The sequence below is a fragment of the Triticum urartu genome, chromosome 5A (assembly GCF_056163025.1).
Source record: "Triticum urartu cultivar PI428250 chromosome 5A, HENAU_Tu73, whole genome shotgun sequence".
Classification (NCBI taxonomy): Eukaryota; Viridiplantae; Streptophyta; class Magnoliopsida; order Poales; family Poaceae; genus Triticum; species Triticum urartu.
Genome location: NC_141877.1, coordinates 685,978,417 through 686,002,315, shown reverse-complemented (window position 1 = coordinate 686,002,315; position 23,899 = coordinate 685,978,417). Strand labels below are relative to the sequence as shown.

The following is a 23,899-nucleotide window of genomic DNA, read 5'->3' as shown; positions in this document are numbered from 1 at the left end:
CAACTCAAGTAAGCTTTAACTCTGTTCCAGCTAGAATTTTCCCCATTCTTGGCTAGCTTAATTTCCTACTTTTCTACACCCTTGGTCCCAGAGCGCTTTTGACACTACTCCTGCTGTCTGTTTAAAAAAACTTGTTCCTTGAATGAATGTATCTAGCATCACATTCATTTGAGGGACAAGCTTTTTCGGACGGAGATTCTTAATTTGTTTGCTCGATCACCATGTGTTCATGCAATGCAATGCAGAGGTAACCAATGGCGCTATCAGTATCAGCTGCTGCTCCCGGCCAGGGCCAGCAGGAACCGCCGTGGGGGAAGCAGCTCAGGTACCAGCTCGCTGCTGCTGTGAGGAGCATCAACTGGACTTACGCCATTTTCTGGTCCATCTTCACCGGCCCTCCGCGCCCAGACCCACACCCACCTGCAGGGTACGTAATTACACCTTATTTTCAGGGTTCGTAAGTACTTTTCATGTATACAGCTATATATGATATCCGGCCCGTGGGTTTGTTTTCATTTGTATTCTAGAGTTCTGGCGTGGAAGTACGGATTCTACAACGGCGAGATAAAGACGAGAAAGATCACCACGACGGAACCGACTGCCGACAACCTCGTCCTGCAGACAAGTGAGCAGCTGAGGGAGCTCTACGAGTCGCTCTTGTCCGGCAACTCCGACCGCCGGGCAAGGCGTCCTGCCGCCTCGCTGTCGCCGGAGGATCTTGGGGACGCCGAGTGGTACTACACCGTAAGCATGAGTTACACCTTCCGACCTGGCCAAGGGTACGTACCTACTCCCTCCCTCCCTCCCTCTGTCCAGCTGCATTATTCTTATTAGGCGCTCAACAAATATCAGTCCCACAACGTAACAGCTGCGCATACTGCAATAGAACGAGCAATGAGAGCAACTCCAACGGCCGACCCAAACGGACGGCGTTTTTATTTGCTGTTTGTCCGTTTGGGGTCGGTCATCCGTCCGCCGTCCGTCCTTTTTTAGTTTTGGATCGGCAGTGCACCCAACGGGCCGACCCATTTCATGACCGCGCGCGTTTTAGATCATGCCATCGTCCTGATTTTGGCGCTCCAGCGCGCAGGGGGAAAGCGGCCTAGCGTGCTGGTTTTGGCGCTCCAGCGCGCGGGAAAGGTTCGCGCGCGCGCCGCGGCCGGCGCTCGTTATAAAGAAGGTGCTCCCTCCACACTTTGTCCGCCGCCCACTCTCGCCGCCTCTGCGCCACCATGTCGATCCATCACATGTGCGCTTCGGATTTTTGCGGAGTCTGCGAGCGCCGCTCCGGCGCCTTCTCCTCCGAGATCTGATTTGCGAGAAAAGTCTCATCCTCGGCACCTTCGACACCGCAGAGGAGGCGGCTAGCGCGCACGACGCGGCGGCGTGGCGCCTCCTGAGACCTCGCCGGAATATGAATTTTCCCAACGTGTCTAGCCTGCGGGCGCAGGATCTAGCGCCTCTCCCGCGGCTTTTCACCGACGAGGATCGTCGTGTCCACCGGAGGCGGCAGCGTCGCCTCGCCATTGCGGAGAAGGACGTGGAAGCCTTGGTGGTGTGGCGCGGAGCCTTCCCGTAGGACATCGTCGACAAACGCCAGTTCTATAAGCAAAGGAGGTTGGAGAGGGATGCGAGGAGGAGGGAGCGATCCGCATATCGGGAGGACAAGCGTTCGCGGAAGCAGCCAGCTCAATTGAAACTGAAGCTACGAGAAACGTCGGGTTGGGACTTTGAAGACGAGCAGCATGCTGACGCCTACATTCAGACGTCGGAGGAGGACATTACCGAGTCGGAGTCAGAAAGCGACGAGTAGTGGTCTTTTCTTTTATCTGTGTATGCTAGAATTATCTATGTATCCATTTTTATCTGAAAAAATGGCCAACGGCGTCGGCGACATAGCAGGCGGGCGAAGGTGTGAATCCAATGTGCCACCGACCAGCGGGCCCGGTGAGAAAAGAGGGCGAGCGCACGCGCGTTCGTCTTGTGTCCGTACCGACGCAAATCAAACTAAAAAATGGATCAGGAATGGGTCAGCAGGCGGACGAAAGCTTACACGCGTTCGTTTGGGTCGGCGCGTTGAACCGGCTTTTTTGTCCGCCCCAATCCAAACGGACGGCCGCGGACGAAATGGGTCGCCCCATTGAAATTGCTCTGAATCTCCACCACATATACTAATATATACTCACCATCTTCCGACAATAGAACGAGCAATGCTACACACGCCACACTATTTGTATGATTTATGTACGACGAGTCAGCTGAGCCTTTCATGCCCATATCTTATCTGATGATGCATGGATTAGCATCTTTATATCAGTCGTCGTGCAGATTCATTTCCATCTATACTCACGATCCGGGGAGAAGCAAAGCATGCCCTCTAGTGCGGTGGGTACACCCCCTATATATGTACCGTACAACTTGCCCTCTAGTGCATGGGGATCTGAGCCTTATGCAAAATTTATTTGCATTGTTACATACCTAAACCAAGCGTCAATATAGGATATTGTTCATCATCTAGAGATTCCCTATTTTCCATGATCATAATTTTAAAAATCGGATCGTTGACCAAACTAGTGAGTTGTCGGTTCAGGTTTTTATCGATTGGGCCGCCGGTTCATCGTCCGGTTTTTTACCATAAATAATATATGTTGAGTAATATATAGATGCTAATATAGTGTAAAACAATGATGAAATAAATAAGAGCAGCGATTCGGTGCCCAGGCTCATCTGCATCCATGATGAAGAAAAATTTCAAAACAAATAGCAGAAAAATTAAAAAATTCAATTTTTTTGCGCGGTAGATAATTTGGTGCATGAGGTGCTCTCCAAATTTCATATCATTTGGGCATCTATATATCATATCACTCGGAGGTAGTTTTACCCTCATGTATCATATATTGTCATGTGATAGCATATATACTACTTTATCATTCTAAATATATATATATAAGATTTTTTTCAAAGTGATGTATATGAAAAAAGTTGCATGTGAGTCCACAGTGTTTAGAATATTTTTATAACACCTTCATATTTGTACATAAAAAAAATATATACAACCAAAATATTCTTATATACTACATAGTACACGTACATACTCTACGATTTGGCAGATACTACATACAACATACAAAACTCATGTAAATGTAACTACCACAAGATTTTTGGCTGTGTAAGTTAATATACTTACTGTCAGGTTGCCAGGCAAGAGCTTTGTGAGCAATCAACACGTTTGGCTGTGCAACGCTCAATTCGCAGACACCAAAACTTTCCAGCGCGCGCTCTTAGCAAAGGTATCCCAATTACCCACGCTTTGTGTACATCTTTCGGTCGTTAACTAACTACTAATATCTTGGTGCCTGCTCACGTTACCGGACGCTTAAAAAAAAAGACTGCGTCTATTAAGGTCAGCACACTACTTCACCCTTCCAACGTTGTACTCCCTCCGTCCGGAAATACTTGTCATTAAAATGAATAAAAGGGGATGTATCTAGACGTATATTAGTTCTAGATACATCCCTATTTATCCATTTTGATGACAAGTATTTTCAGACGGAGGGAGTATGTGTATACTACTCAGATTTCTGATCTCAAGATGGTCGTATTTTTCCAGACAGTCGTATGCATTCCCTTTATGGGTGGCGTGCTCGAGCTCGGGACGTCGGATCCTGTGAGTGCACATGATTTTCACTCTAAGTTTTCAGTAACCCAAGGCGTATTTTCTTTTGTTTTGCCGACTAGTTACCCTTGTAGGGTTTTTACTAGTCATGAGGGTCTCTTTCGTTCAAAGGAATCTCATAGAAATTTTGGAGGATTTCATTCTTTAGGATTTCCCCCCTATAAAACTTGTTTGGTCTGTAGGATTTGAAACCATGTGAACTATTCATGCGGTCTAGTTTAGATGCAATTCCAAAGTTAGAATTTCCACTGAGTCTAACCTCATGGAATTTTCCCCTTGTTTCTATAACAATTATGCATTGCACCTAATGCTATAGGAAAGTTCGTGCATTTTTCATGTGGTGCAACCAAACAGCTTCTATTATAGATTCCTTGATCACAGAATAGTTTATCATTAACGGGTCACTAAACCCCTCAACTGACGGGTGGGCGATCTATCATGAGTTATCCGTCAGTGGTGACATATGTTCCCTACTGCTAGCAGTGCAGCCCCAGTTGCTGAGAACATATTGCACTCTAAGCACATACAAATCAAGATATACACAAAAAAAATAGGCTTCTAAGATTTCATCTACATTACATAGTTTACAGCCAACAGAATAATACTCCCTCCGTCCCAAAATAAGTATCTCAACTTTACTACAACTTTGTACTAAAGCTAGAACAAAGTTGAGACACATATTTTGGGACGGAGGAAGTACATCCATACCATGAATCCTAAATTGCAATGTAATGAGAAGTTATAGAAATCTAATAGGCATAGTTCTAGAAATCTAATAAGTTGCCAACAAATGAAATATCTTGCTTTCTTGGTTACGTCCAAGGTTGTCAGAATCGCGATTCTGTTATACGATTCTACGACTTTATGATACAAACTAATTCCTCTGATTCTACAATTTTAGTTCATAGAATCTACGTTTTTACGATCATGATAGTGAAGATTCTACGATTTGCGATCCTACCATCAGATTTCTGATCCGATTCAAAATCGTGATTCTGACAACCTTGGTTACGTCATTGCCTTCACAAGGGGGTGATGAAAGATGAGGAGGCCAATGTCTTTCCAAGACCATAACCACATGATCAGGATGTGACACCCGAAACAGGATCCATGTTTTTAAAATTCAATTCAACTTAGCAATGCAAGATTCAATATTAAAAATCTCATACTTAGTTTAATGTAAGCTCAACATCGTGTGAATGCTACAAAAGAAAGTTGAGGTTTATTAGGCATATACATGTAAACTTTATGAATAACAAGCTTAGGTATGCACAAAGTTGTGATATATCTGTCTAATAAATCTGATGGTCTTGCAGCATTGCACGAAGCTCCTCAATGAAAGCCAATAGAAATTGGCCAAAAGTAGTTGAATGTAAGCTTAAGACCATGAAAATGCCACAAGAGCAAGTCGAGGTTCATCAAGAATGTAGATGGCAAGTTTATAGATAGCATCGTTAGCTACATGCTATGTATAAAGCTGTGATCTATTTATCTAATGAACATGGAACTGGGTCTTGTCTCATCACAAGATAAGAAAAGCCTCAAAAACTCTGCAATAAACAATCAATTTAAATGGCATCAGAATTGCATATAGCACTAACTTCTAATGACCGACACTAAAATCATGGCCAATGGGTTACATATGACTAAGTCAGAAACAAAATCAAGGTCAAATATCAGGCGGTCCTGAAATGTTACCCCTTCCCCAATACATTTGTTCATGCAAGAAAGTCATGTGGTAAAGGAATAACATATACGAGGACCGCATGGTGTATATCCTTGAATTAGTCTATAAATTAACCTGATGTAAACAATTGTTCATGCTTTTATAATTGGCTAACAGAAAGTAGCGCTTATATTATTTCAGAAAATTTACTCACCATTGTCAATAGAGTACCTGTGCTACCCATATGAAAACAAGCCTATGCTAGTTTTATTCATTTAGGTAGTTTCACAAAAGAATAGCTTAGACCGAGGACGTTGTTCCCTTGAATGGTAAGCACTCTTTCTCCTAATGGATCATGTAACCACGGACAATGCCTACTTATACACAATTGGTTACGCGTACAAAATTCGATAGGAGACAAACATGCTTACAAATGATGGAAGCAACGTAATTGGACTAAATTATTCTTAGGAAATCAGGTAAATAAAAAATCTAGGATATGCATGCCACAGATATTACCCAACTTAGAATAGGGTTTAGGGTGTAGGCTTAAGGAGTTGGCTTTAGTGAAATTAGAACCAAATCCTTAGGCCTAAACACTATAACATATTGTCTTATTATGAGATTTTTTTACCATTAGCAAAATTCAATTTTCTTGTCAAAGGTATAGAGTGTCTCAGCATTAGTGAATAGAAATTTTTCCTATTCTTATAGGATTCAATATCTCATGCCATCTAAATGCTGCATTTTTCCTATTCCTGCATTTTTAGAATCTTGTTAACCAAAGAGGCCCAGCTATCCTAGATGGATTTGTGTACAACCATCAGCAATGTGTCAATCCGTCATCACACACTTATTGTTAGATATACGCCACGCAATAGAGAACGGAGAAGATCAAATCGACACAGAGGGACACAAGATTTTAACATGGAAATCCCTCCAATGTGAAGGGGAAAAAACTACAGGTGCTAGTCAGCGAAACTTCCCTATATCGGAAGAGGTTACAAACACCGGGGATTTACAACGATGGTCTTATGCCATGCGGCGTCTTACAAAGGATATATATTGCAGTGGTGACATAGGTCGATGTTGATCCATAAATCCCATCTCCACTATGGCTCAAGCCTCCCGACGATGGATCTCCACTCCACTCTGTCAGAAGTTAGCCTTTATAGGAATTTGGATCACAACTTAAAACTTACCACATACATGTTCCTTGTCCAAACAATCTGAGATGTGTGTCAATTCTAACAGATTCATCCACTCGTCAACAATGATCCATCATGATAGACTAGTGTGTAGACTATTACTAACATGTTAAAGGCATAGCCTAGTGGTGGAAAGGGGCCGATACCTTCCCATTAACTCAAGTTCAAGGCATGGTACTTGCAATTTGGGTTTGTTGCACAAACTACTGTAGGGTCCTTCCTTGCAGTCTTTATGTCAAAAAACATGTTTATTAACCCCTCCATTTATTTTTACTCCGCATATAAAATTTGTTTGAAGACAAACTACACAAAGTTTGACCAAATTTATATCAAAAAGTATGAACATGTACAATACTAAAACTATATAGTATGAAAATATATTTCATGACGTATCTGATAATATTGATTTCATATTGTGAATGTTCATATTTTTAATATAAAGTCAGTTAAACTTTTCAAAACTTGACTTTGACCAAATTGTATATGCATACTAAAAAGAAACATAGAGAGTATAACTCATTAAAAAACATGGTTATTTTTGTTGGCAAACAAAAGAAATTTATCATGCTAGTATGAACTGTTCTTTGCATGAGGAAAGACAAACTATGAAATCAACAGTAGGTGAAGTTTTCCCCCTTCATCGGTCCATATTAATGAGGTGCTACTGACAAAGTGCCATCGATGGACTTGCTAGGTTTTGGAGGACTCGAACATGGTACACTTGATCGGCACATCTTTCTGGGAGCTTCACTTAGCATCATTCCCAGCATGCTTGGAGTCAAAGGAGCCGAGCTCCAACCCATCATTAGCAGAAAGAACTGGCGAGGCTGACATCGTGTTCGAAGACCTCGGTCACAACGCCATTGAGGGGACGATCTCTGAGCTAAGGGAGGTCGAGTGTTTTTCTGATGTCGACCTTGAGTGCATCACAAAGGAGATAGATGAGTCCCACGTCCTCCTCGAGGGGTTGGACATGCGTGCTCTCGAGGACAACTGGATCTTGGACGGGTCCTTTGAGTTTATGTCTTCCCTGCAAATGGTGTCGGCTATGGATGCCCCATGCACGGAAGATGTCAATGTCACTTTAAGTAGCTCCGTTGAAGGCACTCGACCATCCTGTTTTATAGCTTGGAGGAGATCAACGGAGTCGAAAGAAGAGGATGCGCGGGTCACCAAGGAGTCACAGAAGTTGCTGAAGAAAATTGTGGCCGGCGGTGCATGGACGAACAATGGTGGTGGTGGCACCATGGCGAGAGCTCGGGAAAGTAACATCAAGGCCCATGTCATATCAGAGAGAAGGCATCGGGAGAGGCTCAATGAGATGTTCCTAGTTCTCAAGTCACTAGTCCCATCCATTCACAAGGTAATAGTTGATGCAATATTCTCCGTCGTATGGAAATATTCAATTTTATTTAGTATATTGCCTTCTAAAAGAAGTTCTAGTTATATTGTGCACATTTCTTTTTAGGAAATTGCACCTCATTATTTTTCATAGAATTTCTTTCTGGATCATTGTTAATTGCAGGTTGACAAAGCATCAATCCTTGTAGAAACGATAGCTTATCTCAAAGAGTTGGAGCAAAGGGTAAAAGATCTAGAATCCAGCAGCGCACCATCACCGCGCCCGAAAGAAAGAATATGATGGAGGCTCCATGATGTCACAGGTAGGAAGAAGAATGTCTCAACTGGATCTAAGAGGAAGGCATTGGAGAGGGAGCATAATGATGGCCACATCAACATCGTCAATGTGACCGGGAAGTAGGGATTATGTATGTCCTAAAACTATTTAATCCCGTTTGGAAATAATAATTCACTACATATGCAATTATTGTTGATGGAACTATAAGTTGAGGAATCTATACATACTCAAGGTGTACTTAAGTAAATACTAATGAAGATTAGTATTGGAATATAGTATCAAATAATATACCAGAAAGATCATCCGAGTACAATACTAAAGTAATTGGAAGGAGCTAGGTTTGTTGTCAGATTATAGGCCTGATAAAAAAAGAAAATGAACATACATAAATAAATTGTATATTTAATTATGACACATGACTCACATAGATGTGTCCAATTACAGATGGGTTATATTATGGTTGTTAATCTTATCTGGATTATTTTAGAAACACAAGTTTAAACAGCTTGAAAAGTTAATTGTAAAACACACACGATCTTTGAAATTAGTAGTATAAAGGCCAGTCATAGTGCGGAGTAACTTAGACTAGTGTCATGACACTACTCTATGATATTACCTTCATAGTGAAAAATATCATAGATGGTTGCATTTATTAGGTTTAGACTCATATTTGTTGGGGATTTCAAAATTTTCCTACGCACACACAGGATCATGGTGATGCATAGCAACGAGAGGGGAGAGTCTGTCCACGTACCCTCGTAGACCGAATACTGAAGCGTTAGCACAACGTGGTTGATGTAGTCGTACATCTTCACGATCCGACCGATCCAAGTACCGAACGCACGGTGATGACCCACAAGTATAGGGGATCTATCGTAGTCCTTTAGATAAGTAAGAGTGTCGAACCCAATGAGGAGCAGAAGGAAATGATAAGCGGTTTTCAGCAAGGTATTCTCTGCAAGCACTGAAATAATAGGTAACAGATAGTTTTGTGATAGGATAATTTGTAACGAGTAACAACTAACAAAAGTGAATAAAGCGCAGCAAGGTGGCCCAATCCTTTTTGTAGCAAAGGACAAGCCTGGACAAACTCTTATATGATGTAAAGCGCTCCCGAGGACACATGGGAATATCGTCAAGCTAGTTTTCATCATGTTCATATGATTTGCGTTCGGTACTTTGATAATCTGATATGTGGGTGGACCGGTGCTTGGGTACTGTCCTTACTTGGACAAGCATCCCACTTATGATTAACCTCTATTACAAGCATCCGCAACTACAACAGAAGTATTAAGGTAAACCTAACCATAGCATGAAACATGTGGATCCAAATCAGCCCCTTACGAAGCAACGCATAAACTAGGGTTTAAGCTTCTGTCACTCTAGCAACCCATCATCTACTTATTACTTCTCAATGCCTTCATCTAGGCCCAAATAATGGTGAAGTGTCATGTAGTAGACATTCACATAACACCACTAGAGGAGAGACAACATACATCTCATCAAAATATCGAACGAATACCAAATTCACATGACTACTAATAGCAAGACTTCTCCCATGTCCTCAGGAACAAACGTAACTACTCACAAAGCATATTCATGTTCATAATCAGAGGGGTATTAATATGCATATAGGATCTGAACATATAATCTTCCACCAAATAAACCAACTAGCATCAACTACAAGGAGTAATTAACACTACTAACAACCCACAGGTACCAATCCCAGACTTGGAGACAAGAATTGGATACAAGAGATGAACTAGGGTTTTGAGAGGGGATGGTGCTGGTGAAGATGTTGATGGAGATTGCCCTCTCCCGATGAGAGGAGCATTGGTGATGATGATGGCGATGATTTCCCCCTCCCGGAGGGAAGTGTTCCCGGCAGAACAGCTCCGCCAAAACCCTAGATTGGTTCCGCCAAGGTTCCGCCTCGTGGCGGCGGAGTCTCGTCCGGAAAGATGGCTTCTGATTTTTTTTCCTCATCGAAAGACTCCATATAGCAGAAGATGGTCATCAGAGGGCCACCAGGGGGCCCACGAGGTAGGGGGGCACGCCCAGGGGGGTAGGGCGCCCCCACCCTCGTGGGTAGGGTGTGGGCCCCCTGTTGAACTTGTTGCGCTCAGTATTTTTTATATATTCTGAAAATGACTTTCATGAAGTTTCAGGACTTTTGGAGCTGTGCAGAATAGGTCTCTAATATTTGCCCCTTTTCCAGCCCAGAATCCCAGCTGTCGGCATTCTCCCTCTTTATGTAAACCTTGTAAAATAAGAGAGAATAGGCATAAGTATTGTGACATAATGTGTAATAATAGCCCATAATGCAATAAATATCGATATAAAAGCATGATGCAAAACAGACGTATCACACGGCACCTCCGAGTTCTGCACACGTTCAACTCGATGACGTCCCGCGAGCTCCAATCCAGCAAAGCTTCACAGGAGAGTTTCTTCAGCACGACGGCATGGTGACGGTGATGATGATGCTACCGACACAGGGCTTCGCCTAAGCACCGCTACCATATAACCGAGGTGGAATATGGTGGAGGGGGGCACCACACACGGCTGGAATAGATCAACTGATCAACTTGTGTGTGTAGAGGTGCCCCCTTCCCCCGTATATAAAGGAGCAAGGGGGAGGCCGGCTGGCCCTCTATGGAGCGCCAGGAGGAGGAGTCCTCCTCCTAGTAGGAGTAGGACTCCCCTCTTTCCTACTCCTACTAGGAGGGGGAAAGGAAGGGGGAGAGGGAGAAGGAAAGGGGGGGCGCCGCCACCCCTCTCCTAGTCTAATTCAGACCAGAGGGGGAGGGGCGCGCATCCTGCCCTAGGCCAGCCCTCTCTCTCTACACTAAGGCCCATAAGGCCCATTATGTCTCCCGGGGGGTCCGGTAACCCTCCGGCACTCCGGTTTTCTTTGAAATCACCCAGAACACTTCCGGTGTCCGAATATAGTCGTCCAATATATCAATCTTTACGTCTCGACCATTTCGAGACTCATCGTCAAGTCCATGATTATATCCAGGACTCCGAACGACCTTCGGTACATCAAAATACAAAAACTCATAATACCGATCGTCACCGAACTTTAAGCGTGCAGACCCTACAGGTTCGAGAACTATGTAGACATGACCGAGACATGTCTCCGGTCAATAACCAATAGCAAAACCTGGATGTTCATATTGGATCCCACATATCCTACGAAGATCTTTATCGGTCAAACCGCATAACACTATACGTTGTTCCCTTTGTCATCGGTATGTTACTTGCCCGAGATTCGATCGTTGGTATCTCAATACCTAGTTCAATCTCGTTACCGGCAAGTCTCTTTACTCGTTCCATAATACATCATCCCGCAACTAACTCATTAGTTACAATGCTTGCAAGGCTTATAGTGATGTGCATTACCGAGTGGGCCCAAAGATACCACTCCGACAATTGGAGTGACAAATCCTAATCTCGAAATACGCCAACTCAACAAGTACCTTTGGAGACACGTGTAGAGCACCTTTATAATCACTCAGTTATGTTGTGATGTTTGGTAGCACACAAAGTGTTCCTCCGGTAAACGGGAGTGCATAATCTCATAGTCATAGGAACATGTATAAGTCATGAAGAAAGCAATAACAACATACTAAATGATCAAGTGCTAAGATAACAGAATGGGTCAAGTCAATCACATCATTATCCTAATAATGTGATCCCATTAATCAAATGACAACTCATGTCTATGGCTAGGATACATAACCATCTTTGATCAACGAGCTAGTCAAGTAGAGGCATACTAGTGACACTCTGTTTGTCTATGTATTCACACATGTATCATGTTTCCGGTTAATACAATTCTAGCATGAATAATAAACATTTATCATGATATAAGGAAATAAATAATAACTTTATTATTGCCTCTAGGGCATATTTTCTTCAGTCTCCCACTTGCACTAGAGTCAATAATCTAGATTACACAGTAATGATTCTAACACCCATATCCTTGGTGCTGATCATGTTTTGCTCGTGGAAGAGGCTTAGTCAACGGGTCTGCAACATTAAGATCCGTATGTATCTTGCAAATCTCTATGTCTCGCACCTGGACTTGATCCCAGATGGAGTTGAAGTGTCTCTTGATGTGCTTGGTTCTCTTGTGAAATCTGGATTCCTTTGCCAAGGCAATTGCACCAGTATTGTCACAAAAGACTTTCATTGGACCCGATGCACTAGGTATGACACCTAGATTGGAGATGAACTCCTTCATTTGCTGCTTCCTAAGCAGCAATGTACTCCGCTTCACATGTAGATCCCGCCATGACGCTCTGTTTAGAACTGCTCCAACTGACAGCTCCACCATTCAATATAAACATGTATCCGGTTTGCGATTTAGAATCGTCCGGATCAGTGTCAAAGTTTGCATCAACGTAACCCTTTACGATGAGCTCTTTGTCACCTCCATAAACGAGAAACATATCCTTAGTTCTTTTCAGGTATTTCAGGATGTTCTTGACCGCTGTCTAGTGATCCACTCCTAGATTACTTTGGTACCTCCCTGCTAAACAAATAGCAAGGCACACATCAGGTCTGGTACATAGCATTACATACATGATTTCTCTCTATCTTCTGCGGTGGTCGGGCATTGAGTCTTACTCAACTTCACACCTTGTAATACATGCAAGAACCCTTTCTTTGCCTGATCCATTTTGAACTTCTTCAAAACTTTGTCAAGGTATGTGCTTTGTGAAAGTCCAATTAAGCGTCTTGATCTATCTCTATATATCTTGATGCCCAATATGTAAGCAGCTTCACCGAGGTCCTTCATTGAAAAACTTTTATTGAAGTATCCTTCTATGCTATCCAGAAATTCTATATCATTTCCAATCAACAATATGTCATCCACATATAATATTAGAAATGCTACAGAGCTCCCACTCACTTTCTTGTAAATACAAGCTTCTCCAAAAGTCTGTATAAAACCATATGCTTTGATCACACTATCAAAGCGTTTATTCCAACTCCGAGAAGCTTGCACCAGTCCATAAATGGATCGCTGGAGCTTGCACACTTTGTTAGTACCTTTTGGATCGATAAAACCTTCAGGTTGCATCATATACAACTCTTCTTCCAGAAATCCATTCAGGAATGTAGTCTTTACATCCATTTGCCAAATTTCATAATCATAAAATGCGGCAATAGCTAACATGATTCGGATGGACTTAAGCATCGCTACGGGTGAGAAGGTCTCATCGTAGTCAACTCCTTGAACTAGTCGAAAACCTTTTGCAACAAGTCGAGCTTTGTAGACAGTAACATTACCATCAACGTTTGTCTTCTTCTTGAAGATCCATTTATTCTCGATGGCTTGCCGATCATCGGGCAAGTCAACCAAAGTCCACACTTTGTTCTCATACATGGATCCCATCTCAGATTTCATGGCCTCAAGCCATTTTGCGGAATTTGGGTTTATCATCGCTTCCTCATATTTCGTAGGTTCGTCATGGTCTAGCAACATGACCTCCAGAACAGGATTACCGTACCACTTTGGTGTGGATCTTACTCTGGTTGACCTACGAGGTTCGGTAGTAACTTGATCTGATGTTTCATGATCATCATCATTAGCTTCCTAACTCATTGGTGTAGGTGTCACAGGAACCGTTTCTGTGACAAACTACTTTCCAATAAGGGAGCAGGTACAGTTACCTCATCAAGTTCTACTTTCCTCCCACTCACTTCTTTCGAGAAAAACTCCTTCTCTATAAAGGATCCATTCTTAGCAATGAATGTCTTGCCTTCGGATCTGTGATAGAAGGTGTACCCAGCAGTTTCCTTTGGGTATCCTATGAAGACAAATTTCTCCGATTTGGGTTCGAGCTTATCAGGTTGAATCTTTTTGACATAAGCATCGCAACCCCAAACTTTAAGAAACGACAACTTTGGTTTCTTGCCAAACCATAGTTCATAAGGTGTCGTCTCAACGGATTTTGATGGTGCCCTATTTAACGTGAATGCGGCCGTCTCTAAAGCATAACCCCAAAACGATAGGGTAAATCAGTAAGAGACATTATAGATCGCACCATATCTAGTAAAGTACGATTACGACGTCCGGACACACCATTACGCAGTGGTGTTCCAGGTGGCGTGAGTTGTGAAACTATTCCGCATTGTTTCAAATGTAGACCAAACTCGTAACTCAAATACTCTCCTCCACGATCAGATCATAGAAACTTTATTTTCTTGTTACGATGATTTTCCACTTCACTCTGAAATTCTTTGAACTTTTCAAATGTTTCAGACTTACGTTTCATTATGTAGATATACCCATATTTGCTCAAATCATCTGTGAAGGTGAGAAAATAATGATACCCGCCGCGAGCCTCAATATTCATCGGACCACATACATCAGTATGTATGATTTCCAACAAGTCTGTTGCTCGCTCCATTGTTCCGGAGAACGGCGTTTTAGTCATCTTGCCGATAAGGCATGGTTCGCAAGTACCAAGTGATTCATAATCAAGTGATTCCAAAAGTCCATTAGTATGGAGTTTCTTCATGCGCTTTACACCAATATGACCCAAATGGCAGTGCCACAAATAAGTTGCACTATCATTATCAACTCTGCATCTTTTGGCTTCAACATTATGAATATGTGTATCACTACTATCGAGATTCAACAAAAATAGACCACTCTTCAAGGGTGTAACATCCCAAATTTTCAATTTGGAATGTTATACACTAGATCATCATTGCATATCATATTTATTGCATTTTGGTTGATCCTAGAAATTTTACGCAACTCAAGGACCCTCGGAGAGAGTTGGGGATTTCGTTATTTTCATATTTGAGTTGTCTCAAATTTTGAAAATAGGATCATTTGATTTTATTTATTTTATCTTCAATTATTTCTATTACAAAATTATGAGAGAGAGAATAAAATGACTTTCCCAAAATAAAGAAATATTGAGAATTTAATAAAAAATCAATTAAGATTTTATTTTGGTTTTATTTGCTATTTTATTTAAATTTAGGAAAAATGCGCGTTTTTCAAAATTGTATTTAGGCTCCAAATAAATGTTCATCCTGTGCGGCTTGATTTTAGAAGCCGGGGAAAATTTATTTCGGAATTTTTGGAGTCCGTTTAGTATTTCTTTTGTTTTTTTCCGAGCGTAATTATTTAAAAAAAAGTCGAACCGACCTTGGGCCGTAACCGGCCAGGACTCCTCCTGACCGGGCCTTTTTATAGCGCCCTGAGGACCCGGCTGAAGCCCAAGCTGCCCCACCCCAAAAACCCTAACCCTAGCCGGCCTAGCCGCCCGCGCCGCCGCCGCCCGCCGTTCGCCGGAGGTAGTTTTTTTTTTCGCCTCTAGTTTTTCTCGAAAAACCGTTCGGTTTTCTGACGGTTTTGCTCGTTTTTTAGTTTCGGTTTTTTAAATAGATCGGTTTTTCCGGTTTATTTAAATAGCGAGCGTTCGCCCGTTCGTTCGTTTTAACGAACGCTCGTTATTTTTCTTTTTCTCGGATTAAATCCGCGATTTTTCTGATCGCGATTTCTGATCCGATTTTCGTTTTAGTCTAACTTTTCGCTCGTTTATCAGAATCAAGCGATTAAAGCGCCTGGAGTTTCGTCTTGAAACCTTCTTTCCGTTTAACCAACTCAAACAAGTTTTTGCCACTGTAAAAATTGCCCTAGATCCAGAATAGTAAACAAAGCCTGTTTTTTTTGTCGTTTGTCTTTCGGTGCTTCGTTCGATTTGATTCTTTTTGCCAACCAGAGTTCTTAAGTTGAACTTTCTGGTTAGATCTATTATTTGAGTTTTACCTGTGCATTAGTTGAATACTTATTGTATGCTTGTTTGTTTGCAATAGAGTACCCGGAGTGCGCCGCTTGCTACTTCGAATCGCTAGGTTTCCCGGATCATCAGCAAGGCAAGTAACACTTTGATCATGCTTTCCAACTACCCGGTTTTATTGCGTTAGATCAATCCTCACACATTGCATGATTAGGATCTAATTAGATTGTGGGTTTGGGAAGTAGATGAGGTAGAACCTATTATCTGCTATTATCAAACCTTTGGGAGTTACTTCTATGTTTGCTTATTATGCGATGCTATGCTAGTAGACGTGGATTGGGTGAGTGTATCCATGACAGATGCAAGATTGTTAATTAATGGTTTATTTAAGGTGGCAACTTAAACACACATCTGGGTGGATTGAGGCACCTGGGTATTCCAGAGATTGCATGTGTTTTTCTTTGGGACCGCCACCCAGGCTCAAAGGGATCATGAGATTATTCATGCTAGAAACTTCCGTGTGCAGCCACAAGCTATTATGGGCTCTAGCATAGTTGATTAAGTTGTGCGAACTCTTACAGTGGTAGACTAGCAGATGTAGGGGAAAGTAGGTGTAACGGTCTACCCGATCGTAAGGTGCTAGCGCTTATGAAAGACTATGTCTCGGTCATCCGTTTCTCAAACACTATGTAGTGCGAGAAACCAAATGGAGGCGATCGAGTCTTGTGGGGAAAAGTGCGCAAACCTCTGCAAAGTGTATAAACTAATCATGATTAGCCGTGTCCCCAGTTATGGACATCTTGAGTATTTAGTACCTAGATTATCATGTGAATCTCAATATGGTACTCTAAAATTTAATTTTGTTGGGTTTTGTTTAATGATGATGCTTAATTGGGATTGAGAATGCTGTCAACCATTATCAATGTTTAACAACTATCATGATAGTTAAATAAAATTTATTTCTTTGCAGTAGGGAAAAATTGGCTTTACGCAAAACTATAACCATAGAGCTTTCCACTACTCTCTATGTGTTACTTTGCCAGCATATAGAATAGCCTGTTTCATTCCATTACTCTCTATGTGTTACTTTGCCAGCATATTCCATGTGCTGACCCGTTTCGGGCTGCAACGTTAATGTTGCAGACTTTTCAGACGACGATTAAGGAGTTTTTAGGTCGTGGTTCTATACTCAATGATGCCGTTGTAGTTGATGGACTCACTTATCTTCCAAGCCTTCCGCTGTTATCATTTTTAGATGGCCTTAAGCCATATTATTGTAATAAGTTCTCTTTTGAGACTTTGATGTGCATCTCCATAGCCCGTTGATATGCCTAGTTGATGTGAGACTATCTTCTCCTTTTTGTCTTCTCCACAACCACCATTCTATTCCACCTATAGTGCTATATCCATGGCTCACGCTCATGTATTGCGTGAAGATTGAAAAAGTTTTGAAAAAAGTTAGAGTATGAAACAATTGCTTGGCTTGTCATCGGGGTTGTGCATGATTTAAATACTTTGTGTGGTGAAGATAGAGCATAGCCAGACTATATGATTTGTTAGGGATAACTTTCTTTGGCCATGTTATTTTGAGAAGACATAATTTCTTTGTTAGTATGCTTGAAGTATTATTATTTTTATGTCAATATAAACTTTTGTCTTGAATCTTTCGAATCTGAATATTCATATCACAATTAAGAAGATTTGCATTGAAATTATGCCAAGTAGCACTCCGCATCAAAAATTCTCTTTTTACCATTTACCTACTCGAGGACGAGCAGGAATTAAGCTTGGGGATGCCTGATACGTCTCCATGCTAGGTTCTATGTGTTAGTTGAATAGATGAATCTGAGATTGTGTGATGCATATCGTATAATCATACCCACGGATACTTGAGGTGACATTGGAGTATCTAGGTGACATTAGGGTTTTGGTTGATTTGTGTCTTAAGGTGTTATTCTAGTACGAACTCTAGGGCTGTTTGTGACACTTATAGGAATAGCCCAACAGATTGATTGGAAAGAATAACTTTGAGGTGGTTTCGTACCCTACCATAATCTCTTCGTTCGTTCTCCGCTATTGTGACGTTGGAGTGACTCTTTGTTGCATGTTGAGGGATAGTTATGTGATCCAATTATGTTAGTATTGTTGAGAGGACTTACACTAGTGAAAGTATGAACCCTAGGCCTTATTTCCACGCATTACAATACCGTTTACGCTCACTTTTATCATTTGTTACCTTGCTATTTTTATTATTTCAGATTACAAATACTTTTATCTACTATCCATATACCACTTGTTTCACCATCTCTTCGCCGAACTAGTGCACCTATACAATTTACCATTGTATTGGGTGTGTTGGGGACACAAGAGACTCTTTGTTATTTGGTTGCAGGGTTGCTTGAGAGAGACCATCTTCATCCTACGCCTCCTACGGATTGATAAACCTTAGGTCATCCACTTGAGGGAAATTTGCTACTGTCCTACAAACCTCTGCACTTGGAGGCCCAACAACGTCTACAAGAAGAAGGTTGTGTAGTAGACATCAGTAGCCATGGTCGACGACTTAACCGACATGCTCGACTTCGGCTCCGAAGACTTCGACGGTATGGACGATGAAGCCGGAGACGAACAGGATCCAACGCCCTCGGGGCACTGGAACACCACCTCCTCATATGATATATACATGGTGGCCACCCCCAAAGAAGCCAATGGCGACGAGAAAGTGGAGGATGACCCCTCCAAGAAGCAACCCAAGCGCCGACGTCAGCGGCGTTGCTCTAAGTCCCGCCACAGCAGGAGCAGGGATACCGGCACAGGAGATAATAACACTCCGGATAGTGCCGAAGACAACAGCAATCCCCTCCAGCACGATGTAGAGCCGGAGGACGAACAAGCTAGCCCCCCAGAGCGGGCAGCAGATGGAGAACTGGAGGAGGACAATTACATGCCTCTCTCCGAAGACGAGGCGAGCCTCGGCGACGACGAGTTTATCGTGCCTGAGGACCCCGTCGAGCAAGAGTGCTTCAAGCGCCGGCTTATGGCCACGGCAAGTAGCCTAAAGAAGAAACAGCAACAGCTTCAAGCTGATCAAGATTTGCTAGTAGACAGGTGGACCGAAGTCCTTGCGGCCGAGGAACATGAACTCGAGCGCCCGTCCAAGAGTTACCCAAAATGCAGGTTGCTGCCTCACCTCGAGGAAGAAGCATTGAAACCTCATTCACCAGTGTATAATGTGGCTGACCGGCCACTACGCGGCCGAGTGAGTAAGGCGTTTCAGCCTAAAGTTCAGCCCGCACCCCGTCGCTACTCAGTCAAAAATACTAAGGCCGGGGGCAACACAGAGGACCTGCGACACATCTTGGACAGTAAGGCAAAATCACAAGGTCAATATACGGAACACGGGCACGTGCAACCACACGGGACGATGATCTTCGCATCAGATACACCAAGAGTAAATCCGGCCGGGCCGAATACAGCAGACAAGACTCATACGAGCTACGTCGGGACATCGCCCGGCACAGAGGTGTCGCACACCCCCTATGCTTCACTGATGAAGTTATGAATCATGAATTCCCGGAGGGCTTCAAACCCGTAAATATCGAATCATACGACGACACAACAGATCCCGCTGTATTGATTGAGGATTTCCTCCTTCACATCCACATGGCTCGTGGTGATGATCTACATGCCATCAAGTACCTCCCACTAAAACTCAAAGGACTAGCTCGGGATTGGCTGAATAGCTTGCCAGCAGATTCCATCGGCAGTTGGGAAGATATGGAAGACGCATTTCTTGACAATTTCCAGGGCACTTATGTGCGGCCACCGGATGCTAATGACTTGAGCCACATAGCCCAGCAGCCAGGGGAATCAGCCAGACAATTCTGGACTTGGTTCCTGACAAAGAAAAACCAAATTATAGACTGCCCGGATGCAGAGGCCCTAGCGGCATTCAAGCATAACATCCACGACGAGTGGCTCACCCGCCACCTCGGCCAGGAGAAGCCGAAATCCATGGCAGCCCTCACAACACTCATGACCCGCTTTTGCGCGGGTGAGGACAGCTGGCTGGCTCGCAGCAACAACACATCGAGGAATCCGGGCACCTCGGATACCAAAGATGTTAACGGCAGGCAACGTCATAACAGACCAAAGCGCCGCAATAACGGCGATAACACCGAAGACATGACAGTCAATGTCGGATTCAGAGGCTCTAGATCCGGTCAGCGGAAAAAGCCATTTAAAAGAAATACTTTGGCTCCATCTAGTCTGGATCGCATACTGGATCGCTCGTGTCAAATCCACGGCACCCCTGACAAGCCAGCCAATCACACCAACAGAGAATGGTGGGTGTTCAAGCAGGCTGGCAAGTTAAATGCCGAAAATAAGGACAAGGGGCTGCATAGCGATGATGAGGAGGAGCCCCGGCCGCCGAACCCAGGAGGACAGAAGGGGTTTCCCCCACAAGTAAAGATAGTGAACATGATATACGCAACCCACATTCCCAAGAGGGAGCGAAAGCGTGCACTAAGGGACGTCTACGCGATGGACCTGGTCGCCCCGAAGTTCAACCCATGGTCCGCTTGTCCGATCACCTTTGATCGCAGGGACCACCCCACTAGCATCCGTCATGGCGGATCCGCCGCACTGGTCCTAGACCCCATCATTGACAGATTTCACCTCACTTGAGTCCTTATGGACGGTGGCAGCAGCCTGAACCTGCTTTATCAGGATACAGTGCGAAAATGGGTATCGATCCCTCGAGGATCAAACCCAGCAAAACCACCTTTAAAGGTGTCATCCCAGGTGTAGAGGCCCATTGCACAGGCTCAATCACACTAGAAGTGGTCTTAGGATCACCGGATAACTTCCGAAGTGAAGAGTTAATCTTCGACATCGTCCCATTTCGCAGTGGCTATCATGCACTGCTCGGACGGACAACATTTGCAAAATTCAACGCAGTTCCGCATTACGCATACCTCAAGCTCAAGATGCCAGGACCTCGCGGGGTCATAACAGTAAATGGAAACATAGAACACTCGCTTCGTACAGAAGAGCACACTGCGGCCCTTGCAGCAGAGGCACAAAGCAGCCTGTTCAGGCAGACCACTCATTCGGTGTTACAGCCCCCGGACACCTTCAAGCGAGTCTGGAGCAATCTGCAACAGGACCGCCTGGCGCGATCAACGCTCACCTAGCAATCCGGCCCCCGTCCTAGTCCCAGTGCAGCGACGAAATTCGTGCCACGCGTACATAACTACGCATTGAAAATACCATGGACATAAGCGGGGGCACAATCAGGTCACGCCCCGCATTGTGGCTTAACCACGCCAGGGGCTGTATACCTTTTACATTCCTTTTCTCTTTCAGGGCCTAACTCTTCGGAAGCCCTTTCCGACAGTCCGACTACCGGACACACTCCAGAAGCTACAACCAAGGCGGCAAGAAGCTAAGATGAACACGGGAACCGCCAGGTGGTTTCTAATAATACTTGATATACTCGCTTTTCACTATTTATGCGTAGCTTGCCTTGGGATAGGACATTTCGAATTGTCCTACTATATGCTTATTGCACTACTTGTACCAGTACGCTTCGACATATTATTCAAATAAAAATGCATATTATTAATCTGTCATTGCATTATTTAAGTTTTTCTATTTCTCTTACATGTCCATTTACGACATTTCGCACCAGCACGCTCGGGTGCGGTCAGTACGCCAGGGGCTCTCGTTTACCCCGTAATACGGTGCAAGAAGTTTGAACACTTTCGACAGTGCGGCACCCCGAACTTATAACATTATATGCATCAGCTCCGAATCATGTCTTTGGTCAAATGTTAGGTTGCCCGGCTCCCATGCTTTGGTACCTTACGTTCCGCTATATTGGCTAAGGTAGCGGTGAGAGAACTACTGTGATTGTGTCCCGTTTCTTCCAGACGAGCACCTCAGTAGAGAAAGCCAAAAGCTGACTGTCATGATAAGACGAGAGACTGGTCGTTGTTCGAGAGGTCTCAAGTCCTTAAAGACTTTTTCCGCTTTGGGCGAGGAGTCATCCTTGTCCGGCTTAGGCGTGTATAGCGCCCCAAATTCGGCCCTCCGAGTACTAGGGGCTTTGCCAAAATTTAAAATTATAGACTTCTATGGCTAAGTGAGAGTGATAAAGCATTATAGTCCGATTGCCTGGTTCATTGTGCTGAACACCTCCCTTGGAGGACCCAAAATTGGGGTAAAGAGTGTTCAGGTTTATCCCGAACACCCCGGTACTAGTTACATGGGGCAGAAGCTGACGACTAGCCAACTCTCAGATTTTATAAAGGGCCGCACAGAAGGTAATATTTTAAATTAAGAAAGCGTCGCATGGCGCAAATGAACTCGTTTCATATTACAGGACCACATGGGCATGTTCATTCAAAGATTACATCCTTGGCACACTCATCTGCCACTAGGCGGGAACCCTCCAGGAGACCCTCATAATAATTCTCGGGGTGGTGATGCTCCTTGCCCTCCGGCAGACCCTCCTACACCAGCTTCACGGCGTCCAGCTTCCCCCACTGCACCTTCGCCCGGGCAAAAGCCCTGCGTGCACCCTCGATGCAGACGGACCGCTTGATGACTTCAAGCCACGGGCAGGCTTCCACAAGCCACCTCACCAGGCCGAAGTAGCTGCCGGACAGGGGCTCGCTAGACCGCATCCGGACTATAAGGCGCCTCATGGCCTGTTCGGCCGCCTTGTGAAGCTCGACCAACTGCTTCAGCTGGTCGCTCAAGGGCATGGGGTGTTTGGTCCCAGTATACTAAGACCAGAACAACTTCTCTGTTGAGCTCCCCTCCTCAGCCCGGTAAAACTCCGCGGCATCCAGTACACTGCGGGGAAGATCTGCAAACGCTCCTGGAGAGCTCCGAACTCGGGTAAGAAAAAGGAAATTCTCCTTCACATGCTTGCTTTGCATATTGAATGCCTTACCCGCTGCTATCTTCGCCGCCGCATCAATCTCCTGGAGGGCCTTGTGGGCTTCGGCCTTGGTGCTCTGGACGCTTTCAAGCGCCTGCGCGAGCTCAGACTCTCGCGTTTTAGAGTCCAGCTCCAAGGACTCGTGCTTTTTGGCGAGAGCCTCGAGCTCTTGCCGCACCTCGCCCACTCAGGCTTCTTGTTTCTCCTGTTCAATGCGTTCCTTGGCCGCTTTGTCTTCGGCCTCAGACAACGCCTTCCTCAGGGTCGCCACCTCGGTCGTGGCACCTGACAAATCCATGATGATCCTATTACTTTATACCCGAACTTCTCTTTAACTATATAGACAGGGGTATTTCTTACCTTTGCTCTCTTCAAGCTGCCTCTTGGTTAGGCTGAGCTCGTCCTCGGACCGCTTCAAGTCCTGCTTCAGTGCAGAGACCTCCGCAGTACGTACGGCAGTGGCCAGCAGGGAAGCCTGCACATACACATAGACATACTCTAATTAGACTCTTGGGTTATCATTTGATCCTTTATTCGGCTTTTCTTCGCGAACACCGAACGGAGCATCAGGGGCTACTATTTATGCGGTAATATTTTCTTATATTTTGATTACTTACCTCAAAGCCTGTTAGTAGGCTGGCGCAAGCTTCGGTCAGTCCGTTTTTGGCGGACTGAACCTTCTCGACCATCGCACTGATGATAGTGTGGTGCTCTTCTTCAATGGAAGTGCTGTGAAGTGCTTCCAGCAGGTTGTCCGGTGCCTCTGGTTGGACAAAGGACCCGGCACAGATGGTTGGCCCCCCTTGACGGGGGACTGCCTGCCGGAGTCCGGAACCGTCGAGGGTTCCGGCGCAGTGTCCGGCTAGGGCCCGAACTCGAAGCCTGTAGGAGCCTCGCTCCCTTGGTACCTAGGGTCCGGGAAGTCGCCGCAAGGCGCCCCTAGGACCGCCTCCCCTTGGCTCGATGCCTGTTTGGACAACACCTCG

At 44.3% G+C, this 23,899-nt stretch overlaps 1 protein-coding gene across 1 annotated transcript; it reads left to right on the top strand.

Moving 5' to 3' along the window:
* Positions 1-254: 254 nt before the first annotated feature.
* Positions 255-8,192, top strand: LOC125507681 (anthocyanin regulatory R-S protein-like). The gene is made up of 7 exons (XM_087525200.1): positions 255-427; positions 528-779; positions 3,194-3,290; positions 3,389-3,403; positions 3,611-3,667; positions 7,245-7,913; positions 8,076-8,192. The coding sequence occupies exons 1-7, from the start codon at positions 255-257 to the stop codon at positions 8,190-8,192; spliced, it is 1,380 nt and encodes a 459-aa protein (XP_087381326.1).
* Positions 8,193-23,899: the final 15,707 nt, after the last annotated feature.

Bases quoted from the DNA above. Each gene is read 5' to 3' on its own strand.
- LOC125507681 (XM_087525200.1), top strand. From the start codon at position 255: ATGGCGCTATCAGTATCAGCTGCTGCTCCCGGCCAGGGCCAGCAGGAA. The intron at 3,668-7,244 runs GTGAGTGCACAT...TGGACTTGCTAG, and splicing joins AGCTCGGGACGTCGGATCCT to GTTTTGGAGGACTCGAACAT. The intron at 7,914-8,075 runs GTAATAGTTGAT...TGTTAATTGCAG, and splicing joins TAGTCCCATCCATTCACAAG to GTTGACAAAGCATCAATCCT.